This window comes from Sus scrofa, chromosome 4, assembly GCF_054392235.1.
Source record: "Sus scrofa isolate SSC_HxYL_T2T_F1_AM1 chromosome 4, Sscrofa_HxYL_maternal_Yorkshire_Landrace_v2.0, whole genome shotgun sequence".
In the NCBI taxonomy this organism is placed as follows: Eukaryota; Metazoa; Chordata; class Mammalia; order Artiodactyla; family Suidae; genus Sus; species Sus scrofa.
In genome coordinates this window covers 77,034,583-77,051,483 of record NC_139386.1, presented here as the reverse complement: position 1 = coordinate 77,051,483, position 16,901 = coordinate 77,034,583, and the positions used below count along the sequence as shown (strand labels likewise).

At 47.9% G+C, this 16,901-nt stretch overlaps 1 protein-coding gene across 5 annotated transcripts in view; it reads left to right on the top strand.

Annotated features, from left to right (window-relative positions):
• Window positions 1-16,901, top strand: part of CHD7 (chromodomain helicase DNA binding protein 7) — a 187,629-nt gene that overhangs the window by 48,944 nt on the left and 121,784 nt on the right. For all 5 annotated transcript variants that reach the window (XM_021089338.2, XM_021089337.2, XM_021089336.2 and 2 more), the window contains exon 2: window positions 13,374-15,196. In XM_021089338.2, coding sequence (XP_020944997.1) covers window positions 13,553-15,196 — 1,644 coding nt within the window. In that variant the 5' untranslated portion in view covers window positions 13,374-13,552. The remainder of the gene's footprint in view (window positions 1-13,373; window positions 15,197-16,901) is intronic.

Genomic DNA, 16,901 nt, shown 5'->3' with positions numbered 1-16,901 from the left:
GACAAAAAAAACAAAAAACAAAAAACAAAAAAAAACCTTAAGACTAACTTCTTCACGAATTCAGAATGAAATACAAGGCTCTCTGTGATCTGGCCTCCACGTAAGCCACACGGAAGTGTTTGCAGACATCTCAAGGTGTGTCTTCTTCTTCCCTACACCTGGGTAATGGCCTTTTCAGGCCTCTCTGCCCCCCTCTTGCCCAGAGCCTCCACTTTTCAGTTTTGTATCTGCTCTTTAGGTCTCAGCTTATACAGTCTTCTAGACTAGCACTGCCTGGGGGTTTTTTGTCACGAGGAAAGGTCCACTGAGCTCTGTATTTGCAGAGTCTATTCCTGTAGCCACTAGCTACGTGTGGCTGTTGAGTGCTTGAATGTGGCTGGTGTGTCGGAGGAACTGGATTTTAGATTTTATGTAATTTTAGTTAATTTAAACAGCCACCCAGAGCCCTGTACTGGACAACACAGGGACTGCTGGAGGTGGTGCCTGTGTGCTGCTGCTTGGCTTTCTGTGCTCATCGCCACCAAACACTGTCCCCAGGAGCAACGTAACAGCCGAGAGTCTTGGAGGGATCAGAAAAAAACACACAAACTGAAGAGCTCAAAGCATATTTATATGCACACACAAGAATGTCATGTAGAAAAACAAGTTTACTGAAGATGATTTATCAAGAACTAGTTATTTTCAGCACGTTCACATGGTTACTTTTTAAATAATATTTATTTATAAGTTATATCTGGATTTATAGCTGAAAGTCTTAAAATAGATGCTGTGGACCAAAGGGGCCAGGGGAGAGTAATCATCAGAATTTATTTCAGACATTTTGGATTTGAGGCTGCAGGTAACATTAATGATACTCGATACTGGATTGTTAGCAGATATTGATGGACCTTAAAATAGGTGAGAAGGCAGAGTGCAGAGAACTTTGGACTTTTTGGAGAAAAGGTGTTTGGCTATAATAAGCGGTAACAGCGTTTAATGCATTCCTTCCTTGGCAGCACAGCCAGAGGCAGACTGGCAGGTGGGCCTGAGGATGGGAGATGCACCAGGTCACATTGCTCTGGGAGGTTCAGCTGAAGGCTGGAACCGGTCGGCACACAAACGAGGAGGTGTAAAGCTGCAAGACTGTCACCAGCATGTGGTTCTCCTTTAATGGCACAGTATCCATGGAGAGATGGGAGAGGCTTTCATTCCCCACCCCGGCCCTCGCCCCTCACCTCCGTTGTGTGAGTGTGAAATACTAGGGACGCCATGCCGTGTGCCTGAGGAGGGGGTGTTAGGAATCCACTGAGATGCTGTGTAATGGGCGAAGTCCTTACCCATTTTGGGGGGTGCGGGGTCTGGCACTAGGGATGCAAAGTGACAGACATAAAAGGCAGGGTCTTCCTTGAAGCACTTGCCTGTGTATGTGCACGCCGGCATATCATAGAGAGCAGGGGAACAGTTAAATGGTTCATGACGAAAGAAATACTGAAATAGAGTCTGTATTTGGAGGTTAACCTTTCAACAGGGCATCATTTATTCAAAGAGAGATAGGGAAAAATGGAAAGAATTCTTTCAAAGGTAAAGTAAATTTAAATTCATTTCACAAAAAAGAGATAATTGATTCTGATAGGTTAAAAACTATTAACTATCAAGTTGGTATGCAGTCAGTAAAAATTATTTGGATACTGATGATCTAAACAACTTTAAGTACCAAATGGTATTTTAAAACTTTTGCCTTTACACAGGGTGACAGAAACCCTTTGTTATCACTATTCTCGGACAGCAGAGTTTCAGGAGCCTTGGTGCCTGAATGGGCAGCGTGCTGGACAGGTGACCAAAACGGAGCACGGAGGGCCTGTGAGGGTGGTTTTGATGTAGAAACTTGAGACCTTGGTCTGTCAGAACTTTTCCTGCCCGTTCTAGGTATGAGGTGCAGCCTGGAAAATACAGCGTAGACGCTTTTCTATTTAACGGGACACTTGGATTTACCTACAGTGTCTTAAAGGCTGTTTTAAAAAGTTAAGATTTTTTTTTCATAGCCTCTTGTCTTTAAAGGCAGTAAATTCTCAGTAGCATAGTTAGAAACTTTATATTCTTTTTTTTTTTTTTTTTTTTTTTGGTCTTTTCTAGGGCTGCTCCCCATGGCATATGGAGGTTCCCAGGCTAGGGGTCTACAGGCCACAGCCAGAGCAACTCGGCATCCGAGCCTCGTCTGCAACCTACACCACAGCTAACGGCAGCACCGGATCCTTAACCCACTAAGCAAGGCCAGGGATCGAACCTGCAACCTCATGGTTCCTAGTTGGATTCGTTAACCACTGCACCATGACGGGAACTCCTTATTTATATTCTTCACAGTTGTCATCATGGCTGAGAATGGGCATGAAGTAGAGAATTCCATATTTTAGAGGTTGATGGGGAGCGGGGGCGGGGGGCGGGGGAGACACCTCAACAGTGTGGGTATGTGTAACGTGATGTAAATACTGTCACCAATGACACTTACTCAGGTTTCCTCATCTGGGATCAAAATTTCATTCGTAGTTATGAATGAATAGTAGTTAAAGCCATGAAAACCACACAGTGGGATGGGTGCCATAGTAAATTCCGTATTTTAAAGCCACGTAGGCTTCTGGTCCTTTCGTATTCTTTGATGAAGCCAAGTACAAAATTCACTTACAACTTGCAGTGAACTCAGTATTGATCTCTGATCGAAATGGATACAGTGTAGACATTTATAGCTTCAAAACAGGACCTCTTTTCAAACTGAGATGTAAAGTTTACCTGCAAGTTGGAATGATATCCTGCTATCAGGAATCCTGTACTCTCGTGTAAAAACTACTTCTGGTTAGAATTGGCCAGCTGAATGATTTTTCAGGGAAATACGTGGTCGTTCAGGTCAGCTTTCAGTGATGTGGAGGAGGGTGGTGGAGCAGTGGATAATAAAAGGATGTGTTAGAGAATGTTTTGCAGCTTTTTGGGAAATAGATGTAGGTTATGAATTAATTTGCTTAGAGTAACATAAAAGCTATTTCATAAAGCTAGTTTGCCCTATGGGGCACAGCTAATTGGGGAAAAGCTCAGAAGATTTCTGGGTCATGAGGAGAGGGGCCAGTTTGGGGTTGAGGCTTTGCGATGGCTGCAGGAAACTATAAACATCCAGAGTTTGTGGATATAACTTTTGTTTTTCGTTACATGCTAATATGAATGAAGACATTTAATTTGGCTAAAAGGGATGTCAGGCTTATTTAGCTGCATGAAATCGATAGTTTTGATTATCAATAGTTATTATAAGAGTTTTTGATAATGTTTTGATCATCAGTTTTGATTATGGTGACATTGTAGTACTTGCTTGCATTGATAAGTGTATGAATAGAAAAAAATGTTTTCAACTTTGTTGTATATGTCAGAATGATTATGAAATAAGGAATGCAAAATGTTTACTGTGTATTCCAGCCTTAATTCTGTTTCCTTGGTCAAATAAATTTTATTTGAAAGAGTAGTTTAATACTGTAATTACTGCATAAGTTATATCTGAATTCTTTCTTTTTTTTTTCCTCTGTCTGCAGATTTACCTTTTTGAGACTGTGTGCGGTTTTCCAAAATACCTTTTCTAATACTCTTCCAAAGACCTTCTCAACTCTCGTTTACTGTTCTGTCTCATTTTTATGTTGCTTCGCTTCCCTGATGGAAATTTGAATTTCTGTAATTCCTGTGTCTTTCTCTTTTGAATGAGATATGGCCTTTTAGAATGCAGTCCAGGCCACCCTGTGACCTCTGCCCTCGGTGTCCTGTGACACTTGGCCTGGCCCTGAGCTTGGGTTTATTCGTGATGGATAATGCTCCCTTCTCATCACATGTGCTCTGCCTGTGCAGGGAAATTATTTTCAGCTGTGGTGTTGCCGGAGCATTTTTTTTTTTTTTCCCCTTGAAGGAATGTTGGAGGTGCATTGGAGGAGGTGTTTAACTGCACCCTTCCTTTCCCTCCACTTCAGCCAGGCAGAATTTGGGTGCAGTTTTAAACTCCCCCTGGTCTATGAGACAAAAATCTCCTTTTCCGCTTTCCAGAACTTTTTAATGCAAAAGAATGTAGAAAATTGGCAGATCCGTTAGTTGAAATAGCGACAACTGTAGTGAGTATATAAAAAAGCATAAAGCACGCTTCTTCCAGGAGCGGTTGGCTGTTCCCTGTTTGTTCAGCCCCTCAGCATCTTGCCCTTGGCATCCTCCGGTGATTCGGGCTTTAGAGGAGTTCAGATCCCTAGGGTGTCCGGGCACCGGGTGGGCCAGGCACCTCCTGCCTTCCCTCCTTCTGTGCTGCTCTCACTCTGTGTAGGCTTGACTTCCCCCAGATGTGCTTGTGTGCATGTGTGTCTCAAGTCAGTAGCTTGAAACGGGTCTACAGAGAGCAGGAAGATGTTTTCAAAGACCCTGCTTTTTTCGTGGCTTAATAAAAACATTGTGTCATTTGCCTTTATAGACCAGCCAGGCTAGGATATTATACAATATTAAGCATGATAGCAAGCACTGCATTTTGTAAAATTTATATTACTCTTAGCTTGCACTGTACACATCCTTGCTAAGTGGATTGAAGTACATTTCTGAAGTTTAATTTTTCCCTGTCCCAAATGAATTACACACACAAAATTGCCATTTTCTTATTTCTGGACCTGTCTTCGTTTGCTTTCTCCCTCCCCTACAATAAAATTAATTAAGGTAGCATTAGAGTGATAAGGGACCAAGCCACGTCTTTTGCATAGATACATAGCTTGTTTGCTTACATGGACGCGGTGTGTGGGGCTCTGTGTACACACATCTCTCTTCTGCAGTGTAATGGTGCGTGTTTTAAGTGACACTGGAGTATGTGCTGGTCTGCGGCTGGGCCTCGCCGATGCACGTGGAGAGAAGATGGCCCTGGATGTGTTTTCCTCGTGTCTCTGGTGGGATGAGCAGGTCCACTCTCTTCTTAGTTGGCTTAGTCCTGGAAGGAGTGAATTTCAGGGATTGTATTTCAGTGTTGAATTGCAGGGTGTAAAGGTTGTTTTCTAAAGGGCATTGATTCTTGTGCTTAGGGGTACAGCTTACCTGGAGGACAGTAGGCACCGTTTGACCAATTAAGGAAAAAAAAAAAAATGCTGAGGCCATGCACTTAGTGTAAACTGTTAGCTGAGTGCTGGTTCATTAGTTACTTTGCAAGAAAATCTATTAGCCCCAGGACTCTTTCTTATGGAGGAAAAAACCCCATCTTTATCTGAAAGGCAGTTCAGAATATCCAGACTCCTTAAAGTGATGTAGAAATAACTGAAGTATTTCTGCAAGAAACCTGTGAAATAGGGTGTTATGTAACACAGCATTAGATATTGTTGTTAGCTGCCTTTTTTTTTTTTTTTTTTTTTTGGTCTTGCAAAAATGATTGTTGAGCAGATGGATGTCTCTTTAAAATTAAACCAGCATTTGATGCCTTCTCTGTAAACCATTGCAGATTAATGCTGGTCGCCAAGGGTTATTCCTGATTCTCTGGATGAGGACAGTGCTATTTCTTTGCTGTGAAGACCCCTACTATTTAGTGTAGGGTGTCATGTCTGTGTGGTACTTGCTTTCTAATTCTTTGGGACCAGTTACCTGTTGTTGATTATTCCTTCTCACGTTAATTGAGAGAATCTGTGGCCATAGGTCGGAGGCGCTCAGAGTTTGTGGGCGGGAATCCCCAGGGGCCCTTGTTAATAAAATGCAGACTCTGGGGCAGGATTCTGCATCTCTCGCCAGCTCCCGGGGCGGGGCGGGGCGGGGCGGGGCGGGGGTGGGGGGTGCCTGTCGTTTCAGGTCCCTCTTCAAATGGCCAGGCTCCTGTCTGCACGGGGAGAGGCAGGGAGGTGCTGCCCTGTCGGGAGGGCTTCAGAAACAGCCTGAGCAGGACGAGTGGGGTGGGAGTGGCGCTGAGGTCAGCACGCTTCCTGGGAGGGTGGTAACAAAGGAACTGAGATGAGTAAGAGGCCAGACTGCAGGTGAGGGCTGCAGGCCGGGAGGGTGTGAGGAGGCGGACCCTGCAGTACCTAACATCCAGCCTGGGATTGTGGTGTTCCAAGGCAGAGGAAGAGGATCCCAGGAGCCGAGAACAGAGGGGCTGTCGGGGACCTGATTACGAAATGCATTCCCCCACCCCTGAGCTTTTGGGTTCCATCCCGAGAGCCAGGGACCTGCTGGCTCGAGGAGGTGAATCAGGGGAGAGAGGAAGATCATTCAGTCAGCTGTGAGTGTGTTGAGACCCGGCTTGGGAGATCCAGTCACACTTTAAAGTTTTGTCCTTTGCTGGTGACCTCAGAGACAGTATGAACGGGGGAGGAAATAGACTTGTGAAATACTGGGGAGGAGAATCCACAGGTTGGCCTGTGGGTTGACTATGCAGGGCGTCTGTGGGGCTTTATTAGAACAGCAAGCTGCACAGCACGAGGCCCATGCCTGGTGGTTCAGTTCTCTGTACCCAGTGTCCATCAAACATCTTATGCAAAGTAGGCCATCGTTACATATTTTTTAAGTGAATGAATAATGGGAAGGCTTGAAGGTCGCTTTCCATCACTTGGCTGGGAGTGGGGCTCAGGTAGCTGGACTGGGGCTTGAAGTACAGCACGGCATCGCTCTTACACCATCAATTTCCAAGCATAGTTTTCTCTCCCCCCCCCCCTTTTTTTGGTCTTTTTGTCTTTTTAGGGCTGCACCGCACATGCACAGGGGGGTTCCCAGGCTGGGGGTCCAATTGGAGCTACAGCTGCTGACCTATGCTGCAGTCACAGCAACACCAGATCCGAGCCGTGTTTTCGACCTACACCACAGCTCAGCTCATGGCAACGTTGGTTCCTTAACTCACTGAGCGAGGCCAGGGATTGAACCCGAAACCTCATGGTTCCTAGTTGGAGTCATTTCCGCTGTGCCACTATGGAAACTCCTCAGTTTTCTCTTTTAAAAGATGAAATCTCTTCAATCTCAGTTTTCTCTTTTAAGAGATAATATCAGCAAAATTGGAAGCTACCTTGTGATATAAATGGAAGCCCACTATAAACACAATTCTCATTTCCTTTTTTTGGTTTTATTTTTCATGAGATGCTGGGAACTCATATGGACCTTCTGAAGGGCTTTATCCTTTTTTGTTCTTTCTACATCTTTTTCTTCCAAAGAAATAGTGAATGGAAACAATGCACAGAGACATGAAGAAAAATAGTGGCCTGCCTTTTGCAATGTAGATTTTATAGTTGTTAAAATTAAACTTAATGAAAACTTCATTAAAGAGCAGTGGTAATATGGCAATTGTAACTGGAAAGAATTTTGAAATTAATTACTCCTAAGCATCTGAATTTTCTATGGCTGAGAATCACTCCTAATATCATAAAAATTATTTATTAAGAAATATATGTTGGGAGATATTACAGAAAGGAGAAGCTTTATAGGTTGAAAATAGAGTTAATTAACAAACTATGATATATGGACAGAGTACTATAAATTTTGTCACACAGGGTAGGTATAGACCTTTGAAAGAACACTAATCTCTGCGCAGAGAAAATGTTTTTCATTAGTGGGAACTACTGCTGTTTATCGTGGTCCTTGTCTAAGAGCATTACCTGTGGGGAGGAGTCTGTAGCTGTACCTTCCGCCGTCCATGGGATTTTCTGCACTGGTGGGACTGTGTTCCAGATGCACTGTCCATGGTGCGATGCTGCCACCAGCCACACGGGCCTGCTGGGCACTGGGAATGTAGCTTGTGCAGCTGAGCAACCGAATCCAAAATTTTATTCTGTGTTAACAAAGTTAAGTAGCAATGTGTGGCCAGCGGCTGCCACACAGGATGGCATAGCCACAGCAGAGCAACACATGGATGGGGAGGAAAATGTGGTCCAGCTGGGGCGGGGGTGCAGGAGGGCATCTCTGGTCCATGAGGCAAACCTGAGGCTGATGTGTGCTGCTCTGATGCTGGTAACTTGGAGGCTTCTTTGGGTCACCATCTGTCAGATGGGTGCCTTCTATAGCAAGCATCGGACTGGGTGGACTCCCCTCTTTGCTAGGCGGCTGCTGGGGGCCACGGGTGGGGAGGGCTGTCCTCAGGCCTGGTGATGGGGCTGAAAAGACCTGGAGGTGATGAGCACAGCTTAGCAGCACGGAGCCCTTCATCTTCTGAACCATCAGCCTGTGCATCCCTCTCTGTCTTTTTTTTTTTTTTTTTTGGTAATTTTTTTTTTTTTAGGACCACACGCACAGCATATGGACATTCCCAGGCTAGGGGTCTAATTGGAGCTGCAGCTGCCGGCCTAGTCACAGCCACAGCAATGTGGGATCTGAGCCTCATCTGTGACCTACACCACAGCTCACAGAAACCCCAGATCCTTAACCCACTGAGTGAGGCCAGGGATCCACCCCGCATCCTCAAGGAGACTCGTGGGATTCGTTTCTGCTCAGCCACGACGGGAACTGCCCCCTCCCCATCTTGATGTGATTTGTAACCTCGATCTCCAGGCACCTCCCCGGGCTCTGCTGAGGGTCATGAGGCGTGCTGACCCTCCCTTGGGAACACTGGCCCAGGCTTCACCCCGTGGCCAGAATCCTGATCACAGTTGCGTCACACACCTCTGGCTATTTGGAGGTGGAGGAGAGAAGTGTAAGCGAGCCGTGACAAGGCAAGCTCCATAACTCTAAAAGCAGTCTCAGCGTCTCAAGGGCAGTATTACCTGTTCCTTCCCACGTGCCCTGTGCGTTAGATATTCATGAAAAAATGGACAGTATCCTGCTTACACAACTAGATCAGCAGTGGTCGGGCTGTGGCAGATATTTAGCTGTGAAATGAAAGGTGTTTTGTACTCACCCCTCTCCTCTCCAGCTTTCCAGGTCACCGGGATACCAGATTAAAACTTGGCCACACAAAGGCCGTCCTACTTTAAGCAGAGCACTGGAGTTAAGCATTGTTTACAGAAGCTTTGGGAAGTCAGAAACTCACCTCAAAATATAAGCTTGTATTTGTACACAGCTTCTGTCTTTCATCTGATTTGTGGCACAGCCTCTGCTTTGGCCTGATTTTCCATTGCTCTTCACCCGCTTTTGGGGGCTGCCTGGTTTGCATCCCGCTTATTCCCCTGAATATTAACCAACATGGTGCTGGGATGGGCTTGGTTCCTAAAAAAGTTACAGAGAGTATACAAAAAGCTTTCTTGAAACTCTCTTCTCTTTGGTGGTTTCAGTGATTGTTTTAATCACTTAGCCCTGAATAAAGAGGACCCCATCTAGGCCTCAAGGAATTTGCCCTTCCTGGGGAGTTGCCATTTCATCCAGACATGTCTCTTTCGTCTTTGGGAATGATTTGTCCTTAAAGTCTTTTGCAGAAGATGGTTGCTCCTTTGGGCTGTAAGAGGGCTTTTTCATCTGTAAAATGAAGAGGGGTGTGGATTAGGCCTCCAGAGCGCTTGCCTGCACTAAATCTGCACAGTTGATTTCATGGGGAGTCGTCCCTGCCCCACGATGCTTCTGTTGGTTGAGCTCTCACTGTGCTCTCTTCACCCCCCAAACTTTCCCAACCCGGAAAATGCTGGCCCGCGGAGCACAGAGTAGGAACCCAAATTATGCTCTCCTCTCTGTCGGGGTCTGTTCAGGTGTCACCTCACCCATCGTGGAAACACTTGTCATTGTTAATCACCAAGAAATATTCTGTAAAGTGCTACCCTAAATTTTTACAACATAAGCCATGCATTTTAAAATTTTATCTAAAAGGGTCACCATTTACAGACGAATGTAACCTCCACGAGGACAAAAGGTAATTTTGTTTTTATTCACTGACATCTCTCACATCTGTGATCAGTGCCTGGCTCACAGTAGGTACTCAGTGGATATACTTTAAATAAATAAACGCAATTTGAGATTCAACTTGGTTTTCACTTAAAGCCAAATCAAATGTAAATACAACTTGAATATTTATTACCCAAGGGGAAAGGATGAGAATTATTTGCTAACACTGATTATTTGTATCTCTGTTTCTTATTTTTACTAACATATACCTGTGCTGTTCAGCAGGGTGAGAATTATTTGCTAACACTGATAACTTGTATTTCTGTTCCTTATTTTTACTAATATGCACCTGTGCTGCCCAGAAGGTTAGCCATTGCCTGCACATGCACCTTTCTGGCTTAAAATGTGGCCAGTAGGAATTGAGACACTGTAAGTGTGAAATACGTACTGGGTTTCAAAGACTCTGTAAGTACATTCGTGTTGATGACATGTTGAAGTGCTAGTATTTCACATATACTGGCTTAAACGAGAATTATTACTAATATTCACTCTTTCGGGGGCTACTTTTTAAATGTGGCTCCTAGAAAAGTTAAAGTGGCATAGGCGGCTTGGATTTGACGGCTCATGGAACAGTGCTGATTTACACAGAAAATGTAGATATTGACGGTAGACCAAGGCAGCCTCCAGAAAGAAATTGTAAATGAATATCTTTGATAGAAACAAAATTAAATGTTGCAGCTGTGACTTGGGAAAGTGGGCATTCAAATGGTCTTGATCAAATTAAAAAAGACCAAAAATAAATTAATTAGATTAGTTCAGATCAGAAATATGAAATCCAGCTACCAGATGGATTCCAAGCATAGTCGCCCGCCGAGCCTTGAGGTCAGAAAAGGGGCAGGAAGGCGGTGGCTGCTGTCCCAGCCAGCGTGAGTGGTGACCAGCGACGGACTCAGCTGTAGTTTTTGGGCTCCTGTGCCTGGCGTTCACCTGAGCGGTCACAGCCGTGGTGGGTGACGTGTTTTCCGTACCCCCAGCACCAGGTGGTGCTGCCATTTCTCGTGCTGCTGAGAAACGGCCTCTTGTTGGGAAGGAGCTTGGAGCCGGAAGCCCAGGTGTCCGGTAGGGTCACTCTCAGTGCGTGTCCCGTCTTGTCCCTTCCCCTGTCTGTCGGCAAGTTCTTCCCTGCTTTCTGCTCAGCCTGTAAAGTGAGTGCCAGCTCCACGCGCCTCTCCCTGCGGCCCAGGGGCCCAGGCTGTCCCTTCCTCGGCCCCCTTCCCCCTGCAGCTGGCTGGGAACCTTGTCCGCTTGCAGCGTTTCCTCCCGGGACATGTGGTGGGCCCTGGAGGATGAAGCCGTCATCCTATAAAACAAGGCCACCTGGGACGAACAGCTAGACGCTACCTTCCTTAAGCTCATTTGAAAGGTTATTTTCGTAAGCGGTTAGTCTGCACGGCTGGTTTAAGCTATTATCAAGTCCACTCCAGTATTTATTTCCTTGAAAGCTAGAATGAGCCTTGAATAAATGAGGACTGACCGCGTAGCCTTTTTAGGAGTAAATTCAATTTATAAATATTTGTTTCATTTGGCACTGGAGATTTGACTTCTCTTTAGTTTGGATTTTAAAGTAGCTGCGTAGTAAAGCCGCACGTCTGTAAATAAAATGGCCCTTGTGCTCGCCTTATTTCCACCCATCTGACCTCTGTTTTTCGAGAAAGTAGATCAGAAAATTCGTGGCAGTCGGCGGTGGAGTGAGGAGACCTTTGGCTTCGGCTGACAGCTGTCACCTGAACACTGCAGACCTGAAGACCCTCTCAGGTGTCCTGTCTGTGGTTCTGACAGCAAGCAGGCGTGTTGTTTACATCGTCTGCAAGCCCAGTTTTCCCCTTGTTGGGAGGCGTTGGACGCAGGCAGGTGGAAGCGGAATTTTGATCTGTCCGTGGGTGAGTTCCCAGTGTGCCGGCTGGCCCTGGTGTGTCCCATGCCCACGCTGGCCCTGGGGACGTGTGATGGGAGAGTTTATGGCTGGGCCTGTTTATAACATCACTTTTGGAGATTCTTCAGCAAGCTGGGCGGTATCCCGCAGTGCTTCACGGGCTCTCGAAAGCGGGCAAAATGAGTTAAATTCCAAAGATGTTTAAGATTTCAAACATTTTTCTTATGTGAATTCGTTCTTTATTAGGTTGTTGATTTAATTAGCATTCGGCAAAAACACTTTCCTGTTTTGATTGTAGAAACATTCTTCAAATTGGTTATTTTAATCTCACAATCCTTTAAGAGCTATTTAAATTAAGGACAGGGCCTTGGTTGGTACCTACCGAGGGCTGTGAGCTCGGAGGCTGACGATGGGCCACCCACACCCGCCTCCCTGTGCTGTCCCGTCCTGTCCCGCCCTGTCCCACAGAGGATCTCTGCAAGGGTGAGGGCTGCATGGACCTGGTGAATTTCATTCTGTTAAAATTTTCAGTCTTGGACATTCCCGTTGTGGCTCATTGGGTTACGAACCTAACTAGTATCCGTGAGGATGTGGTTCAATCCCTGGCCCTACTCAGTGGGTTGACGATTGTGCCTCTTGGTGGCTTCGGTGGCTGTGGTGTAGGCCAGCAGCTGCAGCTCTGATTCGACCCCTGATCTTTGGCAACTTCCATATACCGCAGGTGCAGTCCTAAAAAGACAAAAAATAAAATAAAAAATTTTCAGTCTTGATAAGTTTGGGGGAAAATATTCTGTCTCTCCTGATGAGAATGCTCATTGTGTAGTAGCCATCCATGCAGCTAGCGTCTGTCTGCTAGCTGGTGACACGGGCCCTGGTCCATTCCTGGAGCCCACAGCCCAAGGGCGAGTGGTAAAGCTGTGGCTGGATATGCTCCACTCGAACTGGGATGGGAGTGAAACAGGTCCTCCCGGAGAGTGAAAGCTCTTCTCCCGGTCCTGGGCCTCGGCTTGTAGATCCCTGCCAGAAGACAACCTGAAATTGTGAATTGTTACATTGCTGGTGCGTGTGCCCGCGGACACACCCTCGCCGGCGCCTCCTCCTTCGACACCTCTGTCGCTGTTGCATAGTTAGTCGTATGTGGGCCGTAAATATCTAATTTGTATGAAGTGACCAAGTTTGGTATTTATATAATCCTGTAGTCAATTTAACTAAGTTGAGCTTTTCACAGCCCTCGGTGCTGCGGCTGCTCATCTGATTACACCGCTCAGGGGAATAAGGTTAAGGGCGGGCTGTTGGTAACCAGAGCACTTCCAGGGCTTTAGTGCGGCAGATGGGCTGCTTGGTGTCTTCAGACATCTGCTTGCCTGCTGTGGCAGCTGCTGCCGCCTCACGTTGTGTTCTTTTGTTCTGTTCCATCCAAGAATGGAACGCTAGGAAGTGTAGTGAATGGATTAATTTAAGGTTAAGGTTAGTGTTTTGCGTGCTTTCGAAGTAACCCATCATAATAATGCTTCTGGTAGAAGCTAATGAGTTTCTCTCCAAGTGAACCAGATTTATAAAATACAGCACAGCGAGGGGGCTAGAGGAGGCTTGTTGGTGGACACCAAATTCAAATGCGTAAAATGCTGGCAGTTTTTATCATTTGTTCCTAATTCTTTGTTTTCTTCCTCCCTCCTCCCTACCTCCCACTCCCTTCCAGGACCTCTATCCAGACTTTGCCTGACACTGCAGGGTCCAAGAGAATTAAAGAAATATGGAGTGACATGAAGACGATTAGTCAAGGATTATAGGCTCTGAGGACAAACCCCTCAGTGAAGTGAAGCACACACAGGCCCCTGAGCCCCGGCCTGGAGGAGCCGTGCGTTGGGAGAAGAGAAGATGGCGGATCCAGGAATGATGAGTCTCTTTGGCGAGGATGGGAATATTTTCAGCGAAGGCCTCGAAGGCCTTGGAGAATGTGGTTACCCTGAAAACCCCGTGAACCCCATGACTCAGCAGATGCCGATAGACCAAGGCTTTGCCTCCTTGCAGCCCTCCCTCCACCACCCCTCCACTAACCAGAGTCAAACCAAGCTGACCCACTTCGACCACTATAACCAGTACGAGCAACAGAAGATGCATCTGATGGATCAGCCCAACAGAATGATGAGTAATGCCCCTGGGAACGGACTGGCGTCTCCCCACTCACAGTACCACACCCCTCCTGTCCCCCAGGTCCCCCACGGGGGTGGCAGCGGCGGCCAGATGGGCGTCTACCCCGGCATGCAGAACGAGAGGCACGGCCAGTCTTTCGTGGACAGTGGCTCTCTGTGGGGCCCCCGGGCCGTGCCCGTGCCGGACCAGATCCGGGCCCCCTACCAGCCGCCGCCACCGCCGCCCCAGCCCCAGCCGGCACCATCGGGGCCCCCTGGGCAGGGCCATCCCCCGCACCTGCAGCAGATGGGCGGCTACCTGGCGCGTGGGGACTTCTCCATGCAGCAGCACGGCCAGCCGCAGCCGAGGATGAGCCAGTTTCCCCAGGGTCAGGAGGGCCTCAGCCAGGGAAACCCTTTCATCACCACCTCGGGCCCTGGCCACTTGTCGCACGTGCCCGCGCAGAGCCCCGGCGTGGCGCCCTCACGCCACACAGTGCAGCCCTTCCACCACCACCCCCCCACTGCTCTCCACGGAGAATCCGTCGCCCACAGCCCCAGGTTCTCCCCTAACCCTCCTCAGCAAGGGGCTGTTAGGCCACAAACCCTTAACTTTAGTTCTCGGAGCCAGACGGCCCCCTCACCTACTCTAAACAACTCAGGGCAGTATTCTCGCTATCCTTACAGTAACCTAAATCAGGGATTAGTTAACAATACAGGGATGAATCAAAATTTAGGCCTTACAAATAATACTCCAATGAATCAGTCCGTACCAAGATACCCCAACGCCGTAGGATTCCCGTCCAACAGTGGTCAAGGACTAATGCACCAGCAGCCCGTCCACCCCAGCGGCTCACTGAACCAAATGAACACACAAACTATGCATCCTTCACAGCCTCAGGGAACGTATGCCTCTCCGCCTCCCATGTCACCCATGAAAGCGCTGAGTAACCCGGCAGGGACGCCCCCCCCGCAGGTCAGGCCGGGGAGCGCTGGGATCCCGATGGACGTCGGCAGTTACCCCACTGTGCCCCACCCGCCCCCGGGGGCCCTGGGCATCGGACAGAGGAGCGTGGGACCCCGGAACATGCAGCAGTCCCGTCCGTTTATGGGCATGTCCTCAGCCCCAAGGGAGCTGGCCGGGCACCTGAGACCGAACGGGTGTCCTGGCGTGGGCCTCGCCGACCCGCAGGCCCTCCAGGAACGACTGCTCCCCGGCCAGCAGCACCCCGGCCAGCAGCCGTCCTTCCAGCAGTTGCCAACCTGCCCTCCGCTGCAGCCCCACCCGGGCCTGCACCACCAGCCTTCGCCCCCACACCCGCACCACCAGCCCTGGGCACAGCTCCACCCGTCGCCCCAGAACACCCCGCAGAAAGTGCCTGTGCCGCAGGTAAGGGTTGGGTTGTGCCTGCCTCGTGGCGGCGATGGGGCCGCTCCGAGGGTTGCGTGGGGTCTTCCTTTAAGCTTCGTGAAAAGCCTTTTCATTACGACATCCTTCGTTAGTTTTTATCTTGTAAGCTGCTCCAGAATCTCTGTTTTTCCCCTGTGACTCCCTGATTTACTCTCTCACTCATTGGCTTCCTCAAAAAAAAATCTTGAATCCTCCTGTCCCAGGAGCTGCGCTGGAGCTGAGGGTGCATAGAAAACTAAGGCTGGTTCCTGCCTGCGAGGAGCTCTGTTCTCATTGCCAGCAGGGTGACCAACCCTGGACTTAAATGTTTTTTTTCCTTCTCTTTTTTCTTCTCTCTCTCTCTTCACTCTGGTTTAAAAATATACTGAAAGTTGGTTTCCAGCAAAGTTTTATGTGTTCGTGGTTGTCCTGCCCACTTTTTTTAGAAAATTGTATTTTTTTTTCCCTTGGGAAGCTACAAAATCAGTTCTTCTGTCATATACTCATTTCACCAACTGTTGAATGTTAGCGTGAACTTAAATTGCAGACTGTGGAAAATCAAAGTAAATGATCCTCCACAGGAAGTGTTTGGTCTCTAGGAGATCTGGGCACCCAGAACTGAAAGCAGGAGTCTTCCTTCCAAGCTGGGATTTCATTGTACAGAATTTATAAGCAAAGAGATTGAGGTTTTAGGCTCTAGTATTTACAAAGAGACCTTTCCATTATAAATGTTGGTGTTTGTGCCCTAGGTCTGGGAGAACGAAATTAATGTCTGCATGTACAGAGTATTCTGAGTGCTGTTCAAAAACATGCATTGCTGTTCCACTGTGATGGCAGCCGGAGCGTGGATGGCACAGTGTGCCTAGAGCAGCTGTAGGCACAGTGGTTGTTCCTAATGAACTTATAATCCGTTTGGGGAAACATGACCCATGCATGACAGTCTAGAGTGGAGTGAAAGACCATGCATGATGCTGTGACAGAAGTCAGAGCAGCGGCACCACGGACGAGGCGCCCAGGAGTTTGGCTGGGACTTAACCAGGGCCTTGAATCCAGGAGGGCATTTCAGGTTGGGGGATGGTTGTCAGAGGGGACATGGGGACATAGGAAATTGAGTTCACAGCAGGGCAGGGCAGGGCCAGGCACTAGAGGTGTGGTATTCTGTAAAGAATCTGGACTGCACCCAGGAGCCAGTGATACCCACTCGACAGTGTACGCAGGATGGTACGCCGGATGGCTGGGAAACCAGCAGGTGAGCTGTGAGTCTCTGGTCTAAGCCTGTGAGGACAGTTCGTACCAGGAGCCAGGGATCAGGGAACAGAATGGATTGAAGCTATGTGGAAATAAAAGGGTTGGCACAGGAAACAGAGCCTTTCAGGGTGTCCTGCTTGGAGAGGCATTTAGATCAGAGACTCAGAAGCCTCAGCCTTGGTGGGGCTGAGGGGTTGGAAAGGTCTCCTCAGAACCTGAGAACACAGGACATGAGGGGGTTTTGGGGAAGCTGTCCTTAGAGGTCCTGCACACTTGGGGACCCTCGGGAGGAGCTCCAGAGTCAGTGGTGGTTGTGAGGTACACGAGCTTCAGCCACCTGACTGGCACTGCCCAGGAGAGATCTGCTCCTGTCCCTAGAGCCCAGCTAACCTGCAATGATGGGAATGGGCTTCTAAGACCATGGACAGCGTGAAAGGGGAGATGAGAAAGGCTGTCT